This window comes from Eutrigla gurnardus, assembly GCF_963514095.1.
Source record: "Eutrigla gurnardus genome assembly, chromosome: 1".
Taxonomy (NCBI): Eukaryota; Metazoa; Chordata; class Actinopteri; order Perciformes; family Triglidae; genus Eutrigla; species Eutrigla gurnardus.
The window spans coordinates 30962618-30980327 of NC_139915.1; the positions used below are offsets into that span (position 1 = coordinate 30962618).

The following is a 17710-nucleotide window of genomic DNA, read 5'->3' on the forward strand; positions in this document are numbered from 1 at the left end:
CGACAAACGGCATACAAGTATTCACTAAACTGCAGCTGGATTTGCATCTTTTTCGACAGCTAGGACAAGAAAAAGGTCACCCTCTGACCTTCCCTGTTTAAATCTGATTATTATTCCACCAAAGTAAAAAAAATACACATTTTGGACTCGTCGAGCGCCTCCTTCTTCCTGAAGCGTTCATTAATATTCACAAGGCGCCGATTGCACCGCGCGACCTTTTCCTCCGTTGATCACAAACATACTCACTCATTTCTTTCCCACGAATAACCATTTATTCTTCACATATTTACTGAAAATTACAGTTTATTGAAAGGACACAGAAAGGTCAGATAACACGGATACATGTAGCTAGGAGTTACTACTCAGTGCATGGCACATTCTCAGGGAGACGACCCATTGTGAGTCTTTGGCTCTTTGCCTCTTTGGGTGTTTAAAGGCAGAAAAGAGCGCAGAAATATTAAATGTTGAACAGTTGGCCAGCCAACTTGAGCCTCTATATTTCAAAATGTGGAGGAGTAAATTAACCTTGCTACAATGAGTGACAAACGATATTCTAAAGTTGGGTAGTAGTAATAGTAGTAGTAGTAGTAGTAGGAGTATTTTTTTTATTAATTCATCAATTGATATATCACAGGATACAGTGTCAGACCTCACCGGTGCGAAAAGGGATTTATTTTTCTAGAAAGATCACACATTTAGAAAGCAGTGTCCTCACTCGGAATAAAACTCAAGATAAGTAAAACGACAAATGAACAATCATGAAACAAGTTACCAGTGCCATTGCTACCTTTTAAAAAGAAGTTCTAGTATGCATGCCGTTTTCACTATGGAGGTTTGCAGATGACACCTGGAACTTTGTTGACAATTCCCGTGTCTCAGCTTTTTGCAAACAACGCTGATATGCGTACGTATAGCTGTGTGTCTGTTGTTTGAGTGTGTGTGTGTGTGTGAGTGTGTGTGTGGGCGCACGATTATGTTGTTTTTTTGTGAGAGTGCGCAAGTGTGTGTGCTCTTAGAAAGATCCTTCAGGCGACGCAGGAGCTCTGCATCTCGGATGAAACGCCGTCCGCTTCAGTTGCGTTCGTGTGTCTTTGTCTTTTTGCCACCGCCGCCGCCTCCCTCGGCTTCCCCGCTGTCGTCTGAGAGCTTTGTGGTGGATTTTCCAGTCTGCACTTGGCTCCTTTGCTGTTTGGGTTCAGAAGATATAGATTTCTTAATGAGACTGCCACAGTAATATTCCACAGTAGGCATGCGGTGGTCCGTAATCCCGGCAGAGAAAACAACTCCTGAATATACGTGTGGTGGTGAGCAAACTTCTGGGTATCGTCATCGGATATTTTGATTCCACACAACCACACACACGGTCTGTAGTCTCAGTGGGTTCCGCCCCCTCCCGGCGGGGTGAAAACATGAGGATCTAGTGTTGTAGTCTAAACCCTTTAACCAAAGAGCCTCCGAAGATTCAAAATGGCAGGATTTGCTTCATCGGAGGCTCTTTTTCAGAATAGAAATACGAAGAATACAAACTATTTTCTGGGTGATTCTGGAGAAGTCGTCCCTCAGATTTATGCCCCAGTGGCTGATTGATATTATATTCTAATCATTTAAATGTTTAATTCCCAAATAGGCCTATTCACCTACATTATACATTGTTTTTAATGACTATTGTGTCTTTCACACATCATTTAGGCTAAAATGTGGCCATAACGTATCATTGAATTATGTAATTTTGCATGTTTTAACATCATTTTCAGAAATATATCATAACGACTGTATTAAATTCGACACTCAGATATTTTGAATAAACTGTTGTCGCGTAGCTGACTCATGTTGCTTCCTTATCACAGCTCACAGTGAAGGTTTGTTCTGGTTTGTTCTTTGTTTGGTGTGAATTCTACATTTTCACAAAAGCAACTCAAGGGTGAACATGACGCCTTGTAATTTGGGGTTTGTGTGGAGTACAAGGCATCATTATTTTTGTAATAACACTCAAGGTAGCAATACTTTATTTATCACTGACAGTCTGTTGCGATACAAGGTTTTGAAATGCTGACTTAGTAGGAGGATGCATGCAGCTACAGAGTCCTGCTGCTTTTCATTCCGGATATCACAAAAATACATAAATATATATACACACATGGGAATAAATGTAATTAACTACCTGGTGAGAAGGAAAACCAGCAGCTCTGAGGGTTTTTTTTAAGAGCAATAACAGCCTCTTTAAAGTTCAGTGTCACACTGAAACACAACGCGTTTAAAAAGAAAGAGTGTGCGTTTGGGGGGGGGGGGGGGGGGGTCCTCTTATCCTGCTTTTTCACAAATCCCCACTAACATTTTAAAGGCACAATTATTGGCGTCGCCGATATATTTCATTAATGGAATATGCAATTTTCTGGGGTATTCTGAATAATTTAAGTCACTTTGGGCAATGACATGTTTGAGCACCGCACACGGGCTCTAGAAACCAATTCCCCGAGCAAAGCATCTGTTTTGTGTTTACCAATGTCACTTTGGAGAATGCCTTCGGGCTCGCTGGCTGCCTGCAAATTATTGAGCTACACATCGCTCTGCGTGGCGGCGGGTTATAGTTCCATCACCTGGCTCGGAGCAAAACAAACTTTACATTTATCGGATCACTTTCTGGGGAGCTCGAAAGTAAACCTAATTCGGCGGTTATGTAATTCGAACAATAGTGAGTGGTACATTTCTTTTATCGTAAGTGTGTTTTGTGATCCAGCGACTGAAGGCTGGGTACTCCATGACTCTCACAGACGATTCATCGCCTCGCCTACTCTCGGCTTGTTGCCCGCCTCAGCCGCCGCCCACTTTCACGTGGGTTTGGAATTTTGCTTCTTTTGTGTGAGTCTTATATATCACATAAAGCTTCTCTGTGCGATAATCAGAGCATTCCCATAGCAACGGTTTGCTATGGGAATATATAGCAGAGTAATGTCTAGAATGTCCCTCTGTGTGTGTGGTTATCAGACCTTCTCTGGGCTTTGTCTCATGACTCGACTCCCATAGCGGATATCGTTTCAGTTTTTCCCCTTCTCCCTCAGGTTAACACTGCTAGCTCTGTCAGCACTGTTGGCTGCTAGCCATGCTGAGAGCAGTGTGGAGCCAGTAGATATGCTCATGATTTTAAATATAGCACATAGAGGGAGATCCAAAAGTTGGTAATTAAAGGGAGGATTTTTGTAAAAACTTTTCTTTGTCACTATAGGTTTCTTTTCTCAAAGACCACTCAAACAAATACACTTTACATTTGAATAGATAGTATACAGGTTTGCATACTGTGGCATAAAAGACTTCATAGTCTCTTTTGTCCTCTTTGTTGTTGACATTCTAGACAATCTGGCTGAAACCTCCTGTGTGGGTTTGGCTGCTGGTCTGTCAGCTCGTCGATGTTCAGCAGCGGCGACACGGTGGGATGAATAGACGAGGGTTTGTCGCACAGCGTGTCTCACCTTTCTTCATGTTGTACAAAAAAAAAAAAAAAACCCACAACAGGTAGCGAGGCTACAAGAATGGCCTTTTCTTCCAAAAGCGTCGGGACACAAGGCAAGACACCACTCAGGTTCTCAGTCAAAGAAATCGAACATGAGAACACATAATGAAGGCAGAGCAGTGACAGGAATAGGGGGCACTTTAATGTGGATTGATCCACGGAGACCAGAATGCAAATCGTTACTAATCAAATTGTTTACCGTGACGTGAATGGCGAGTGCCGTGCATGAGGGGAACCGACCGGCGGCGGGGAAACACAGCGAATGTTGGTTTGACACAATGTGAAAATATCATAAATCTGTGAGATACGAAGGGATCTGGTTTAAGTTCGATCTCCTAAATGCATCTTGGTGGAACAAAGGTTATATTACGGGGATGTTATCTTTTGATTTTTTATTAGCTTTTCTCAGTTATTTAACACCTTTATCTCTTTAGTATAAGCAAACGCTCCCATTTAGTTTATTTCTGTTTTCTTTTTTTAATAATGAGTTGTGAAAAGTCATCTCTTGTTGTATTTATTATGCTATCGCTATTTGCTATCAACAAAGTGGAACAGGGTTTTTCCTGGCTCAGAATGGGCCTTTGGATTGGGGAAGATGACGTAACCATGATTGGTCCGCATACAGTAAAAGGCAAGTAGTTTGTGTTTCCTTATTTGACAGAAATATGATGGCGTATTAGGGCCACTGTAGAAAAAAAAAAAAAAAAAAAAAAAAGGCCAGAGGTGGGCAATATTCCGAGAGGAAAAAGTCAAAAATGTGCGACTTTATAAAGTTACAAATTTGCTACTTTATAAAATTGCAGATTTGCATGAATGTCGCTTTTATTTTTCTAATTAAAACATCACAACGTGACAACACCTTGATTTGGTACTTTGGGTGATGGCTGTTGATGGTTATTGTTGGTGTTTGCGACTTCTCTTATTATTGCCCACCTCTTTTTTCCCCCCTACAGTGGCCCTAATATATGACGGCCTACTAGGGCCACTGTAAGGAGCCCTAGCAACTAGCAAACTAGCAAATTTGCGACTTTAACCATCAACAGCCATCACCCTAAGGACCTCAGCAAAGCGTTGTCACACGTTGGGATGAATTAATTAGAAAGATAAAAGCGACATTCACGGTTGTTTGCATCGTGATAAACTAGCAAATTTGCCACTTTAAAACTAGCAATTTTGCCACTTTAAACTAGCACATTTGCAACTTTTTTTCTCAGAATATTGCCCACCTCTCTCGGCTCTGTTTTTTCCTTTTCCTACAGTGGCTGTCGTACTAATACTGTCCACTAACATACAAAACAAATCAAACATTCTCTAACTGAATCTCTCTCTGGTGCAAACCAACAGGAGAAGTCAACCTGTCCATTTTGTCTGGATTACTCTGAAATATTCCCCGAGTCTAAAAATGGACCGCTGACATTAGGAATGCCAGACAGTCGCTCAGCTACACTGTATTGCACTGCACTGAAATGAGATGCATTGTTTTGTTAGACCATCTGCCGCTGCCAAACAGGTGTGACTCAATTCAATAATGTGACGAGAGGCGGCGGCTATGCATCTGCTTTGGCAGGCCACCGAATATCACATTCTACAGGTGACATTGGCACGCAGGAAATGAGGTTTCAGAAATGTGCTGTTGAATACTGAGTTGAATCAGTTCAGGTTATGAGTTGTCATAAAACATGGTTGTCATGTGACTAGTTTTTGACATGTTGATGATGAAAAAACTAAAAGTTTTCTTTTAAAAAGACCAAAAAAACAAACAATGAATTGATCTGCTAAGACGTATTTCATGTGCAGCTTATTCCTCCGTATCATAGACATCCATCTATTCATGCATTCATTATCTGTAACCGCCCATCCTTTCAGGGTCGCGGGGGGTCCAGAGCCGGTGCAGGTGCACCCTGGGACAGATCGCCGGTCTGTCACAATTAAGCTCCTGGTAGAGTAACGTAAACTACAATTCCCAGCTGTTTTATAAAAATAATTTAATGACCAAGCCTTTCAATATTGTGAGCCCTTTCTTTTTAAAGATTTATGTGTTAGTGTTGTTTAGTTGGAAGAAGTGGGCTTTTGTCTGAGTAGAGACGTTTTTTGCGGCAGACAACATTGTTGATTTTTGGACTTTTCATCCTGACAATAATAAAAAACAAAATAAAGAAAAACATCAACCCGTACGGCATTTTTCCCCCTGATTAATGATTTCCTGCGAGGCCCGGGGAGACAGAGATTTCACAACAGCAACGAGAGTCGGCGTTGACACGTCTGCAACTGCTATTATATAAGTTTGAGTGAAGCTCACCTGCTGTGGCTCCGGTAGCTTTTTACTTTCTGGGGCTGATTCCTCCGTCTGATTCTGGAAGCAGTCGCCCCCGGTCTGTAGAAGCAGAGGGAGAATGTGTCAGCGCGGAGTTGTCAACCCTCTTTCAGCTCCGCAGTGAAAACACAGACCAGTATCAGGGACTAAAACACAGACCGGTATCAGGGACTAAAACACAGACCAGTATCAGGGAATAAAACACAGAACAGTATCAGGGACTAAAACACAGACCGGTATCAGGGACTAAAACACAGACCGGTATCAGGGACTAAAACACAGACCAGTATCAGGGAATAAAACACAGACCAGTATCAGGGACTAAAACACAGACCGGTATCAGGGACTAAAACACAGACCGGTATCAGGGAATAAAACACAGACCAGTATCAGGGAATAAAACACAGACCGGTATCAGGGACTAAAACACAGACCAGTATCAGGGAATAAAACACAGACCAGTATCAGGGACTAAAACACAGACCGGTATCAGGGACTAAAACACAGACCGGTATCAGGGAATAAAACACAGACCAGTATCAGGGAATAAAACACAGAACAGTATCAAGGACTTTAAAGCAGACCAGTATCAGGGACTTTAAAGCAGACCAGTATCAGGGACTTTAAAGTAGACCAGTATCAGGGACTTTACAGCAGACCAGTATCAGGGACTTTAAAGCAGACCAGTATCAGGGACTTTAAAGCAGACCAGTATCAGCTCCATGTTTCATCGACTTCCTGCTTCGCCTCTAGAATCTTCACATTAACTCGGTTTGATTTATGACGGTAATTAAGGTAAGCTGTTTACATGTGCACTGTAGAAAAAACATTTATATTAATATTACAGTTTTGTAGTGATTTTATTTATTAGTCAATTATCAGTAAATTAATCAACGACAACATTAATAATGAATGATGAATCACTGTTAACGATTAAACAACGATCCTGTGTTTTCTGTTTTTCGGTATTTCAAAACTTTTTCCTCCTCAAACGTGTTTCACCCCGACACCTAAGGGTGCTTGGTGGGCGTGACAAAGCGTCCTTGTTTGATGGCCTGGGAGTGACATCAGCAATGTTTGGGCTGCTGGTCAGAAACAAAACCAAGCAATTTGAAGACGTCACCTCCGGCTCGGGGGGCATTTTTTCATCCTTTTTTCTGACATTTCATCGACTACGTGATCAATCGTGTAGTAACTGATACGGGAATGAATCATTAGCTGCAGCCCTTCAGGGGTGCGTTGATGTTATTCTTCTAACAGAGCTGCACATATGTGTGTCACACCACCATGACGACCTCCGACCTCACGCTTTATGAAATATAGATTTCAAACAGTTACGTCCATCTACGGACAGTGAAGGGATCACATTTCATTTTTTTAAACCGGGAGCTACAGACGCTCATACTGTCTGGCCTCATTTCCTCCCACAGAGGGGGAGGAAGGGGGGAGGAGGGGGGGGATGTGATGTGTTCACAAGCAAACACAATATCTGAGTGTCTGTTTTCAAATACGTCTCCTCTCATCTGCACCGCAATGTTTCCACCTCCCGCTGCCACAATCATACAATCAGTTATCGGTTAACATCGTCTTTGGCATAATTTCATTCATGAAAAAGTCTCTTTGACACGATATCCATATGGTGTCAAAGAGATGGCATCCCTGCATCCTCCCCATGTGTCCTGTAGTGGATCCCTGCTTACTTCAGATCCTGTTTAGTGTTGCCTTTCTAACCGCCGACTGCTCACGCAGGATTTTAGACAAGCCGGTCTGTGAAATCTGAATATGAGAGGTCAGTGAACGCCTCAATAACTGCTTTTAAAGTGCCAGCAAAGCCACTCAAATGTTTTCCGATGGAGATCCTTGGTATGTGTTTGCTCTGGGTAAGTGTAGCTATGAGGGGAAAAAGCTCCTTTTGACCCCTGACCCTGTCTGGCCAATCGTAGCACTGCATCGGCGAAAAAAATGGGGGGGAATAAAGCTGCGTTTTGAGAGCAGGAAACGGTCGATTGGCCATAATCAAAAGTTATTTATTGTTCCGTAGCAAACGAAAAAAAGCAAACCCCCATTGTACGTTTCTGCTAAACACGTGTCTTGGTTAAGGTTAAAAACGTAACAGGTGCTGTGACTTGAGTCTTTTTAAAGGGTTTAGAAGATGATGCGTCATAGAAAGTTAACCTTCGTGTAGAACAAGACATCATGTGCATAAAGGTCCCTGACAACAATTAGGCATACCTAAGACATGAGGTTATACAAAACTCTTATAACAGTAGTCATCGTCACGTCGTCCTCGTCTGTGTAGTCATCACAAAATTCTTACCATAACAACCTTGCCTCTAGCTTGCTTTTCCTGGTGACTCTGCTGTCTGTCGATTAACGAAATGATTAATCACCTCCTTCTTACCAGAGTCCATGAATCATACGTCACAATGCAGACCTGAATCCTCTGGTAATGAGCACTAAGAGCTGAGTCAAGGGTAAAAGTTGATCCATGGAAACGTCTTCACTGTCGAGATGAAACTTTTCTGGACTTAAAGTTTTCCATTGATGACGTGGATGAAGACATTTGGTCTCAAATGTCAGATTTCTGATGATGGACGGATGAACCTGACGGACACGGACACGCCCTCGGGTCACAGACGCCATAACGGTTTATTACTTGTAAAGGCTCACCTTTTCCATTTGGCAGGCTTTCACTCCGCCACTCTCTCTCCTCGTTGCTGCCACGTTCTCGGGTGATTTACTGCCTGAGACGATTCTCTGAACTTTAGAGATGTCCTGTCGGGGGAACAAGAGAGGACATTTCAACTCGGGGTTCAAAATAAAAACATAAAAAGGTGTGAATGGCGATTCAGCAAAAGTAAACAGTTGTGACTCAAAGATGTCATTTAAAACTTAAAGAGAATCAATCAAATAAAAAGGGCTTGGAGGTGAACCAAGAAGTATTTAACCATCACCACATCCAGCATTTAGATTAAAAAGTAATATTTCTACACAAATATATATATTTTTTTTACCCGATTTGAATGCCTGCAATTAGAAGCCAGACTGCACAACCACACCAGCTGTTTCTGAGCTCCGGTTTACAAAGCAGGTATAAAATATGTAAAACTATTCTAATATAAAACCAACAGCTCCCTCTGTGAGGCTGCACTCGCTAAACGCTAACGTCAGCATGCTAACGCGCTCAGCAGGTATCGTGTTTAACACGTCCGCCGTCCTTGTGGCAACATGCAACCGTTAGCTTCAACAAGCAGCTGAGCTTCATGAAGAAATACATCAGTATTATGTTGTTTTAAAAAAAATGTAATTTCAAGCAGTAGCTGGTTAACAGCACACAGCATGACAGACCAACACATATATCACAGACCTATATAAAAGAAAATCTAAAAGCAGATATTAAGTGCACATTAAATAAAGTGCAGCAGCTCAGGCTGTATATAAACTATACTAGACATGCCTCCAAAGCCAGATGGTTAACTTGGAAATGTGTTGTCAGCCGCCCTTTTTCCATGTTATGACAGAATAATATCAACCATTAACCTTTTCAGTGTGGAGGAAAGTGGAAAAAAAATAAAAAGTTGTCTTTTTGTTGACAGGTCTCATTTTGTTATGAAATGAAAAGCGATGCGGCGGTGACTCGTACGTTCCCGACGCCGAGACCTCCGAACCGGCGTGCAAATCTTCACCAGTTCAGCACCGAGTGGGGAAAAAAAAGTAATCAGGATTCTGCGAGGGAGGAAAGGTTCGGGGGCTTTACTGCTCCGGGAGCTCCACATGATGATGGACAGTGATGTTCCAGAGAAGTGACCCGCTGCAAAAACAGCCAGAGCAACGTGGAGATAGCAGGATAGGGAGAGAAAAAAAACAAGGAAGGCGAGATGAGCAGCCAGAGATGAAAAGGTTCTCTCTGGAGTGCCGCCGCACAATCTATATCACTACACACCTGAAATGATGTCAGAATGAAAAAGCTTAAGTCCTGCGAGGTTGACGTGCTTTGAATCGGGCGGTGGGAGAATCGCTCCGTGCTGGAGGCCAAACTATGGATTTCAGGAGGGTTACATCTTCTGTGAGCCTCTTTTCTCTCTCAAGTCATTATTGGAATACTGATGAGTCATGTTTTCACTCCACTCACTCCTATATATAGTCTGAATAAACTCTAACAATCGGGCACTGCCGGTTTTGCTTTGGTAGAAGTATTTTGTCATTTATGTACACTTGTTGGTGCAGTGAGTAATATTCATGAGAACAAGCTGTGTGTAATCAGAAATATTCATGATGAATGGGTTTGTGTCGGTATACAGCATGAAAATGACATGATTCATCCGAGGAGCTTCTATCACACAGCATTTACATTCTAAAGGGTAGCGTGTTTTTTTCTTTAATTCATTTCTAATGGGAGCGACGCGTATTCACGCTGCGCTACAAAGACAGCAGCAAGACGAGGAGCTGAGCTTCTATTCGGAGCTGCATGTTTGGTGTTTTCTCTGGTTGTTCACATTTGTGATCAAACGTGTTTTATCACCAGTATATTGTGGTCTGACTGCATATGATGTATTCTTGTTTTTACTGTGTACTTTATGGTGTACCAAACAATTGTCTCTGTGTGTGGGATGAAAAAAGTGATCAGAACAAAACTCGCCGGTCTCTGTGCATCCTGGTGAGGAAGGGCCACAACATGCACTCTACTGTGTGGAGACATTTCTTTTTTTTTTTTTGCAGGATTTCCGGAATCATAACAACCAAACAACCAAAAATATCTCAGCTGAAGAGGGCTGAGCATTTCCAGAAGATTGTCTGGCATTTTCAGCTGGGAAAAAACAAATGGATGGTCACGACCCACGTTTCCAGCAGAGGAACTTAATTGTTGTGCATCGCTACAATACATTTTTAATAGACGTGTTTTGGGAATCCGTGGAAAACAGATCTAAAATGCAAAAAAAAATTAAATAAATTTAATCGATAGACTTTGCCTGAACCCTTTGCAGTGTAGTACAGCATCTGAGTCCAGCATCTGAGTCCAGCGTCTGAGTCCAGCGTGTGCCCGCTTGACCCTCTTGCAAGGGGAACGTTGACATTATTGAGGGGACAGCAACAAACCAATCAAATAGGTCGCAACAATCTGCAGGAAGCTGACGAGGCCCATCTATTGGCCGGCGGCTCATGTGGGCGTCGAGACGAAAAAATTCAACACAAGAAAAGGCCAAACTGTCAACTGGCATCCACGTCACGTTATATGAGGATTTATACTTTCTCCTGCCGTCTTCCACATATTGTTCAGCTGAAGATAAACTAAGTGTGTACAGCCTAAGTATCTCTCTCTCTCCTGCAGCAGGCGGGTACATGGGAGCCTCCTTAACTGGGTCAAAAGTTCTCTCTTGAGAAACATGAAACAAGATGGTCACAAGTAGAAACAGGCAATCTTAACCTGTCACCGTCAAACTCCATTCTTACCCTGTCAGCTCAAACAACATCTTCCTCGGCAGCCTCGGTGGAGGCGGCTGGTGATAACCGTCACAACCACAGACGGTATACAAGGAGTGGACCCCGTCGCCATGACGCCACCGTTTCAAAGAGATCACTATCATGACTTCCACGAATTGAAAATAAACTGTATAAGGGTTAACGATTCAATATGAAAAGACAGACAACTCCCAGACCGGACAAGGTAGCCCCGCCCCCTAAAGAATCCCCTGCTTTCTGGTCTGGTGGACTCTAAATGGACCATAATGTACTAAATGAACATCATGCTGGATTGAAGAAGACTTGAAACTAGAGATTGAGACAATAAACTCATGTTTACAATGTTTACTGAGATAATACATCAAGAGAAATGTAGGACCATTTTCTCATAGACTTCTATGTAATCAGACTTCTTTTTACAATCAGCAGGCAATTAGGAAGAGTTTCAGGCACTTCTGTTTTGGCTTCACTTTTCAGAACCGGAGGCTGCTGCCTGGTCAGAAGGACGGGGTCTAAGGTGCTGTTCTGTCTCCATAACACCAGCGATTCTTCAGCGGAAGCTTATGAAGCTGAGAACCTTTATTAGCACAGAATGTTCTGATTACATTTTAGATCTGTGGATATATCTTTTGTGATATAATCAATACATTTTCAATGTCTTTTATGAAAGCCAACTTACCAATTTACCTTCAACCGACAGACTGTGATAGTTTAATATTCAAGAGTTTTCTTTTTTTAATGTATTGCATTAATAACAATTATATAAAGGTTTGGTGTGTAGGATCTGTCAGTATCTAAAAAAAATAATACACAGAAACATATATTCTTTGCTTATAGACCCCTCAAATGACTGTTCCCGTAAGTGGACTTATTAGTGAGTGTTTTCACATTAGGACCATGATGCAAATGTAATCCCTGTTCAAATTCAGCTGATAAATATCTTTTAAGGTACTTTGTTATTGTCATCCTATCAACCACCTTCTATTACTACAGACAATAAAACAATCATGCAAGTAAACAGTAAGTGCTGAGAGCAGGGCAGTGAAAAGCCCGATTCCTCCTGCGGCTCAGCGCTCCGAGCATCCGAGACATCATCTCCCATTACTTTGATGAAAATTGCATGCTATCGGACCACAAGACCTGGCTCTCTCCCCAAGCCTGTTAAATATGAAGCAACTTCCACTCCAATCCTGCCCATCTCTGCATCCTCACACAAAATGAATCTTAATCTCTGTGTGTGTGTGTGTGTGTGTGGACAAGGGTCTGGGAGAGTCCTGTCTGTGGCTTCCACCAGTGCTTCAGGGCCCATTATGTAAACTCAGACTATAGGGTGAAGCTACAGAGTGGTGTCACCGGGTGCTTGAACAAACTTCCCTCCACGTGCATTTTAGTCTAAGTGTGCTCGCGAAACTCAAAATGTTTTATCATACGTTTAGTGGATGAATGCTTCCTCCATATGTTAAATGCATTGGAGTGCTTTATTCTATTTATTTTTTTACTTTTTTTCCATCAGTGGAGGCGGTATTGTACGACGGCGTTATTAGGGCCAATGTAGGAAAAAAGAGAACAGAGCTGAGAGAGGGGGGCGATATTCAGAGAAAACATGTATTATGATGCTAACAATAATAATAATAACCAGTGCTTCCATGCTGTTAATAAGCATAATGAAGTACATCATGCGGTCATCAAAGAGCCAAGCTTTCAGCATTTTGCCTCTCAGTGTTTTCTTTCTACAGGATTTCTCAGCTGTGAGCTCTTTGGCTCTTTTATTCACACTGACTGATTGTGTGCTTTTTTTACTACGAAAATTCAGATAAATCTGTCAGTGATTTAAATGAGATTCGACCCACCTCCACATGCACATGGTAGAGTGGACAGATGGAGCGCCCCAGTCATTTTTACAGTGAGGTGGGAGGGAGGGGGGGGGGGGGGGGGGGGGTCAGATTTATCCGACAGCCCATCAAAGTGTACAGCAGCTACACCAGATAATGGAGCAGGCGACTGCTCACGAGTGGCGTGCTGCTATTTGTATGCTAATGAAGTCGGAAGTATAAACTTCATTAGCATAAAATGAAAAATCAACCCACACCTATACCATGCATTTCCCTTTACTTCTTTTTTTTTGGGGGGGGGAGGGGTTGAAATGATTTGGCTCACGCGGTAATGAAGGGAAGACGACGGGCAAACAGACTGTTTTCTTATAATGGGATCATCCGGTTTAGCAGGAAACACGGAAAAGGGTTCAAATGTGGCCATAAAGTGTCAATTATAGGATATTGTGTTGTTTTGTTGGACAGTGGCGACGCGGACGTAGATGGTGCGAATGACGAATATAGAAAGAAACAAAAAGAAAAAAAGAATCCTCGCCAGATTGCACTGAGGAGAGAAAAGCCTCTTAAAGAGAGAGCTGCACACCGGGATCATGGCAGATAAGGCAGCGCGCTGCTGTGGCCGACTTGATGATTTGAAAAGTTACTGCAGCTTTTCAGAAATCAGAACTCTGATTCAACTCGACGTGACTGTAGAGGGGTGAGGAACCGCAGGTATGTGACACAAATCTCCAAGAAACAAAAGTGTATATTCGACTGCAGAGACACTGAGGAAGTATAACTTACATTGACTGGCTCAAAACAAGAAGCGATATCTTCTCTGGAGGCATAATCCTATTTCTTTTTTAACTACTAAAAGGGATTAAATCCTGAACCCTTCGTTGAGTCTACTGTGACCTTGACTGTGAGAGGCTCCAAACAAAAACCCGTGTCAGATTGAGTTAATCATTTCACAGAGAACAGAGTTTAAATCCAATGTAGACTCCCATAATGCCCGGCTCCTCAAGTAAATGGGGCTTTACCTCCAAAGCAGCACAATGAAATACAAAAATATATATATATATATATTTAGGACCGATGCTGGATTCACACACGTTATTATTCCGAACAACCTCTGGAATCGTGTTTGCTCAACTGTTATATTTGCTTGGTAATTATTTCCTCGGCCGTTTCTCTCCGGAGAGCGATACTCGAAGGCATCAGATTGACAAATAGCCACTTGAAAAGGAGGTAATAATCGGCCAACACTTAAATTCACATCGTGGACAGTGCATTATGTGTGCTCTGATGTGTGGTGAGGTGAACACTTTCTGGCACCCGAGTTGTATTCCACGGTGTCACCGGGGAGGACGGGGAGTCGCCGTGTGAAATGAATTTCAATTTTAAAAAGCTTTTTTTTTAAAGTCGGCTTCTATGCAGAGTCAGAGGGGGAAATGATGCTCTTCCATTACGGAGGCAAAGTCAACTCCAACCTCGCTTTCCATTTTCACAAAACAAACTCTTTTTCATCCTGAGACGTCTGGAACTGTGTTTCAACCAAACGGACCAGATATTGAGAGGCAAAGTCAACACTAGCAGAAACACACAGGTGACATTAATACGATTAATGAGGGCCGCGCTCCACTTGGCTCTCCTTGTTCCATGGCATGACAATTGATACGCTTAAATGGAATAGAGCCATCACTAATGGTAATAATTGCACCTGAGCTTTACAAGAAAAAATGTCTCCGGTGAAAAAGGCCCTTTGGTCCAAGTCTTGTACAACCAGGGAGATGTGGGAACGCGTCCTGCCCTCCTCCTGCGTTGTTTATTCCAGGCCTCCCTAAATAAAGCCGTGTTGTGAATACATAAACTCTGCAATCATCCGTGATTACCACGACGACGAGGATCCACGGCACAAACATAAGTGACTACTTTGATTACGGCTGCATTCAATGTTCGCTGCTAACATCATTGCTTAGTTAGATAACCGCGTTGATATTTAAATATAATTGTAACCGCAAATTTGAAACTTCTAAGTGGCCGTTATAATGTGTCCACTAATAATACATCTCCTGGACTTACTCACTTAAATATAGCTTTTGCAAATGCAACGTCTGGTGTGTATTTTTTTGCTAATTTCACCTTTTCAATTTAAACATTAAAGGGTTGGATATACACTGTTGCCCATAAAGTTGGACTATTTTGTTCTCAGACACAATCCTCTGTTTATTCTTATTTAAATGCATCAGTAATCACTTCTGACCAGGTGCGATGATTACACTGTGTGTCCCAGTTATCCAGCTGAAATTCATGCATAACATTTGTTAGGTGCTATAAAAGACAAGACATTTGCAAATGATTCCAACTTCATGGGCGACCCTGTATATAAATTGGATTTAGAGCATTAATATAGCTGCAAACAACTATTTGTAAAGTTATATTGGAGTAATGTTATCCTGAGCAGAGAATCCAGTCGGTGTTGTAATTCTTCTTCTTCTCTGTTTTTTTAATAGCTAGACAGACCCCGCTTGCTTTTTAGTGCTTATGCTGTTGTTTCTGTTAGCTGCAAGCCGCTGGCTCAGCTGTCACCAAGTTGAAAGCTGTGTTGCCACAGTGAGCACCTTTAACAAAGTAATAAGTAAAACTTAATCATCTACATTAAATGAGCATCATAGTAAAATGACAAAATAAAATCGAAGTTGTTAAATAAATAGAAATGTGCTTCCCAAATGTTTTTCTGATTAGAAAGAAATATGAGCTAGTGACAAAACATTGTCACCTTGATTGATTTAGTTACTAAAGCTAATTAATTTCTTGCAAATATCTTCCAAGAGATGGAGAAGAGATGGAAAATGTGATGAATTAAACTATTTTAAAATCAAGAAAAGGAGAAATGTAACTGCAATAAATGAGACTATAACTAGTTTCAGTATCTCTCACAATATAAATGTGTATCTTTGCAGAGCACACACACACACACACACACCTTACAATGAGACAAGGTCCTCATCTACAGTAGATATACGGCAGACTGAGCACATCACTCAACCGTTTCATTAAATATATATAAGGAAAAGTGTAATTTTTCTACAATAACCTCGCGAGCGGAACGGTGAGCTACCTTGGCGTGTGGCTGCTGAAAGGTGACTCTGGAGCTGTTGATGAGCGACGAGTATCTGAACAAGTGGGTGGAGGAGGTGGGGAATCTGTGGCTGCCGCTGGGCTGGTTGTGCAGGACGGCTGAGAAGCAGATGTGAACTGTGTCCTTCAGCGCCTTCAGCTGCGATTCCTGTTCGCAAAACAAAGTCACACACACACACACACACACACACACACACACACACACACACACACACACACACACACACACACACACACACACACAAGCAGATTTTTGTCAATCCCTCCGAGCCCTCCTTCCATCCATCCACATGAGAAATTAACTTAAGTGTTAAAGCCATTGGCCATGCTTTGAAGTGACTTTAGTGCAGCTAGCAGGCGTCGTTAGGCGGGCCGTGGAGCGGAACTCATCAAAGTAATAACAAAGAACTAATGCTCCAGAGATCGTTTACTTTTAATCAATAATAATAGTGGATGGAATGATTGGTTTCATCAGTTTTTTTACGGCAGCGCTCCAGAGCTGAGCATCCCTCCCCAATGCATATTTAACTCACCCAACTTTCTCCAGGTGACAGCGTAATAACCACGTATAACAATAACAATATAGCCCATGAATACAAAACTGCCAAATGACCTCAACCTGCCGAAGCTTAGCTATTTTGAGAATGTATCCTCGGTAATTAGACCGCCATGAACATGCAGGATTTAAACGGGTCAGATCAGTTCAAAGGTATACAACTTCAAAATAAAAGATGACATAATTACAGCACAGAAAATAATAAATCAGCATTTTTTCCTTCTGCCATATTCACCTTATCCAGCGCCGTCTTCTCCAGTTCTTCCTTGGCGATAGTCAACTTGTTCTCCAAGTCCATCAGCTGCTGCCCCTGCAGACACACATGCCTTCTGAATCTTTGTTCTGTGCACACAAAGCGCCCCCCAAACACCATCAATAACACAGATCCACTACGCAAAAAGGATTGAGCACTTAACTTCATGCACGTTGTATCGCCTTCAGCACTCAATGAATCTCTCGTGTCTTTGTAGGGAGATTATAGCGGCGTAATGCTGATGCACTCCTAGTTTGATTTCTAGCAGTAAAATGCTTGGGTGAGTGATGCCGCCGGTTTGTTTTCACGGAAACACAGAGAGCTGCAGGATCCAGCGGGTAAATGTGTGAATGTGTCCTTTAGACTGGAGGAAGGTTTAATCCGGGCGGTTATAAAAGCAGACCTGCTGGAACCATCAAAGCCTCTTAATGAGCCGATCATTAGAGTTCAACAACACACACACACACACACACACACACACACAACTAGGCTTTTTGTGTGCGGAAATGAGCCAATTTAACCTCATACGGGTTCCATCCGAGGAGTCTTTTATTATTGATAAACTCATTAGTAAGAAGAGAAGACACTACGGTATAGCTGGTAATGTTTTTAAGTATTTCACGTGTCTTTTGTAGCTGCTGTTAAACATCATGGACTACAGGTGATG

At 42.1% G+C, this 17710-nt stretch overlaps 1 protein-coding gene across 2 annotated transcripts in view; it reads right to left on the reverse strand.

Annotated features, from left to right (window-relative positions):
- Nucleotides 1–249: 249 nt before the first annotated feature.
- luzp2 (leucine zipper protein 2) overlaps nt 250–17710 on the reverse strand; it is a 147004-nt gene continuing 129543 nt past the window's right edge. The window contains exons 8-12 of one of the 2 annotated variants that reach the window (XM_084016641.1): nt 17026–17091; nt 16215–16382; nt 8493–8597; nt 5808–5882; nt 250–1185 (exon numbers count right to left, since the gene is read on the reverse strand). In XM_084016641.1, the coding sequence (XP_083872767.1) occupies nt 1072–1185; nt 5808–5882; nt 8493–8597; nt 16215–16382; nt 17026–17091 (528 nt within the window). In that variant the 3' untranslated portion in view covers nt 250–1071. Of the gene's footprint in view, nt 1186–5807; nt 5883–8492; nt 8598–16214; nt 16383–17025; nt 17101–17710 lie in introns of both variants that reach the window. The other variant, XM_084016640.1, reaches the window with a different exon arrangement.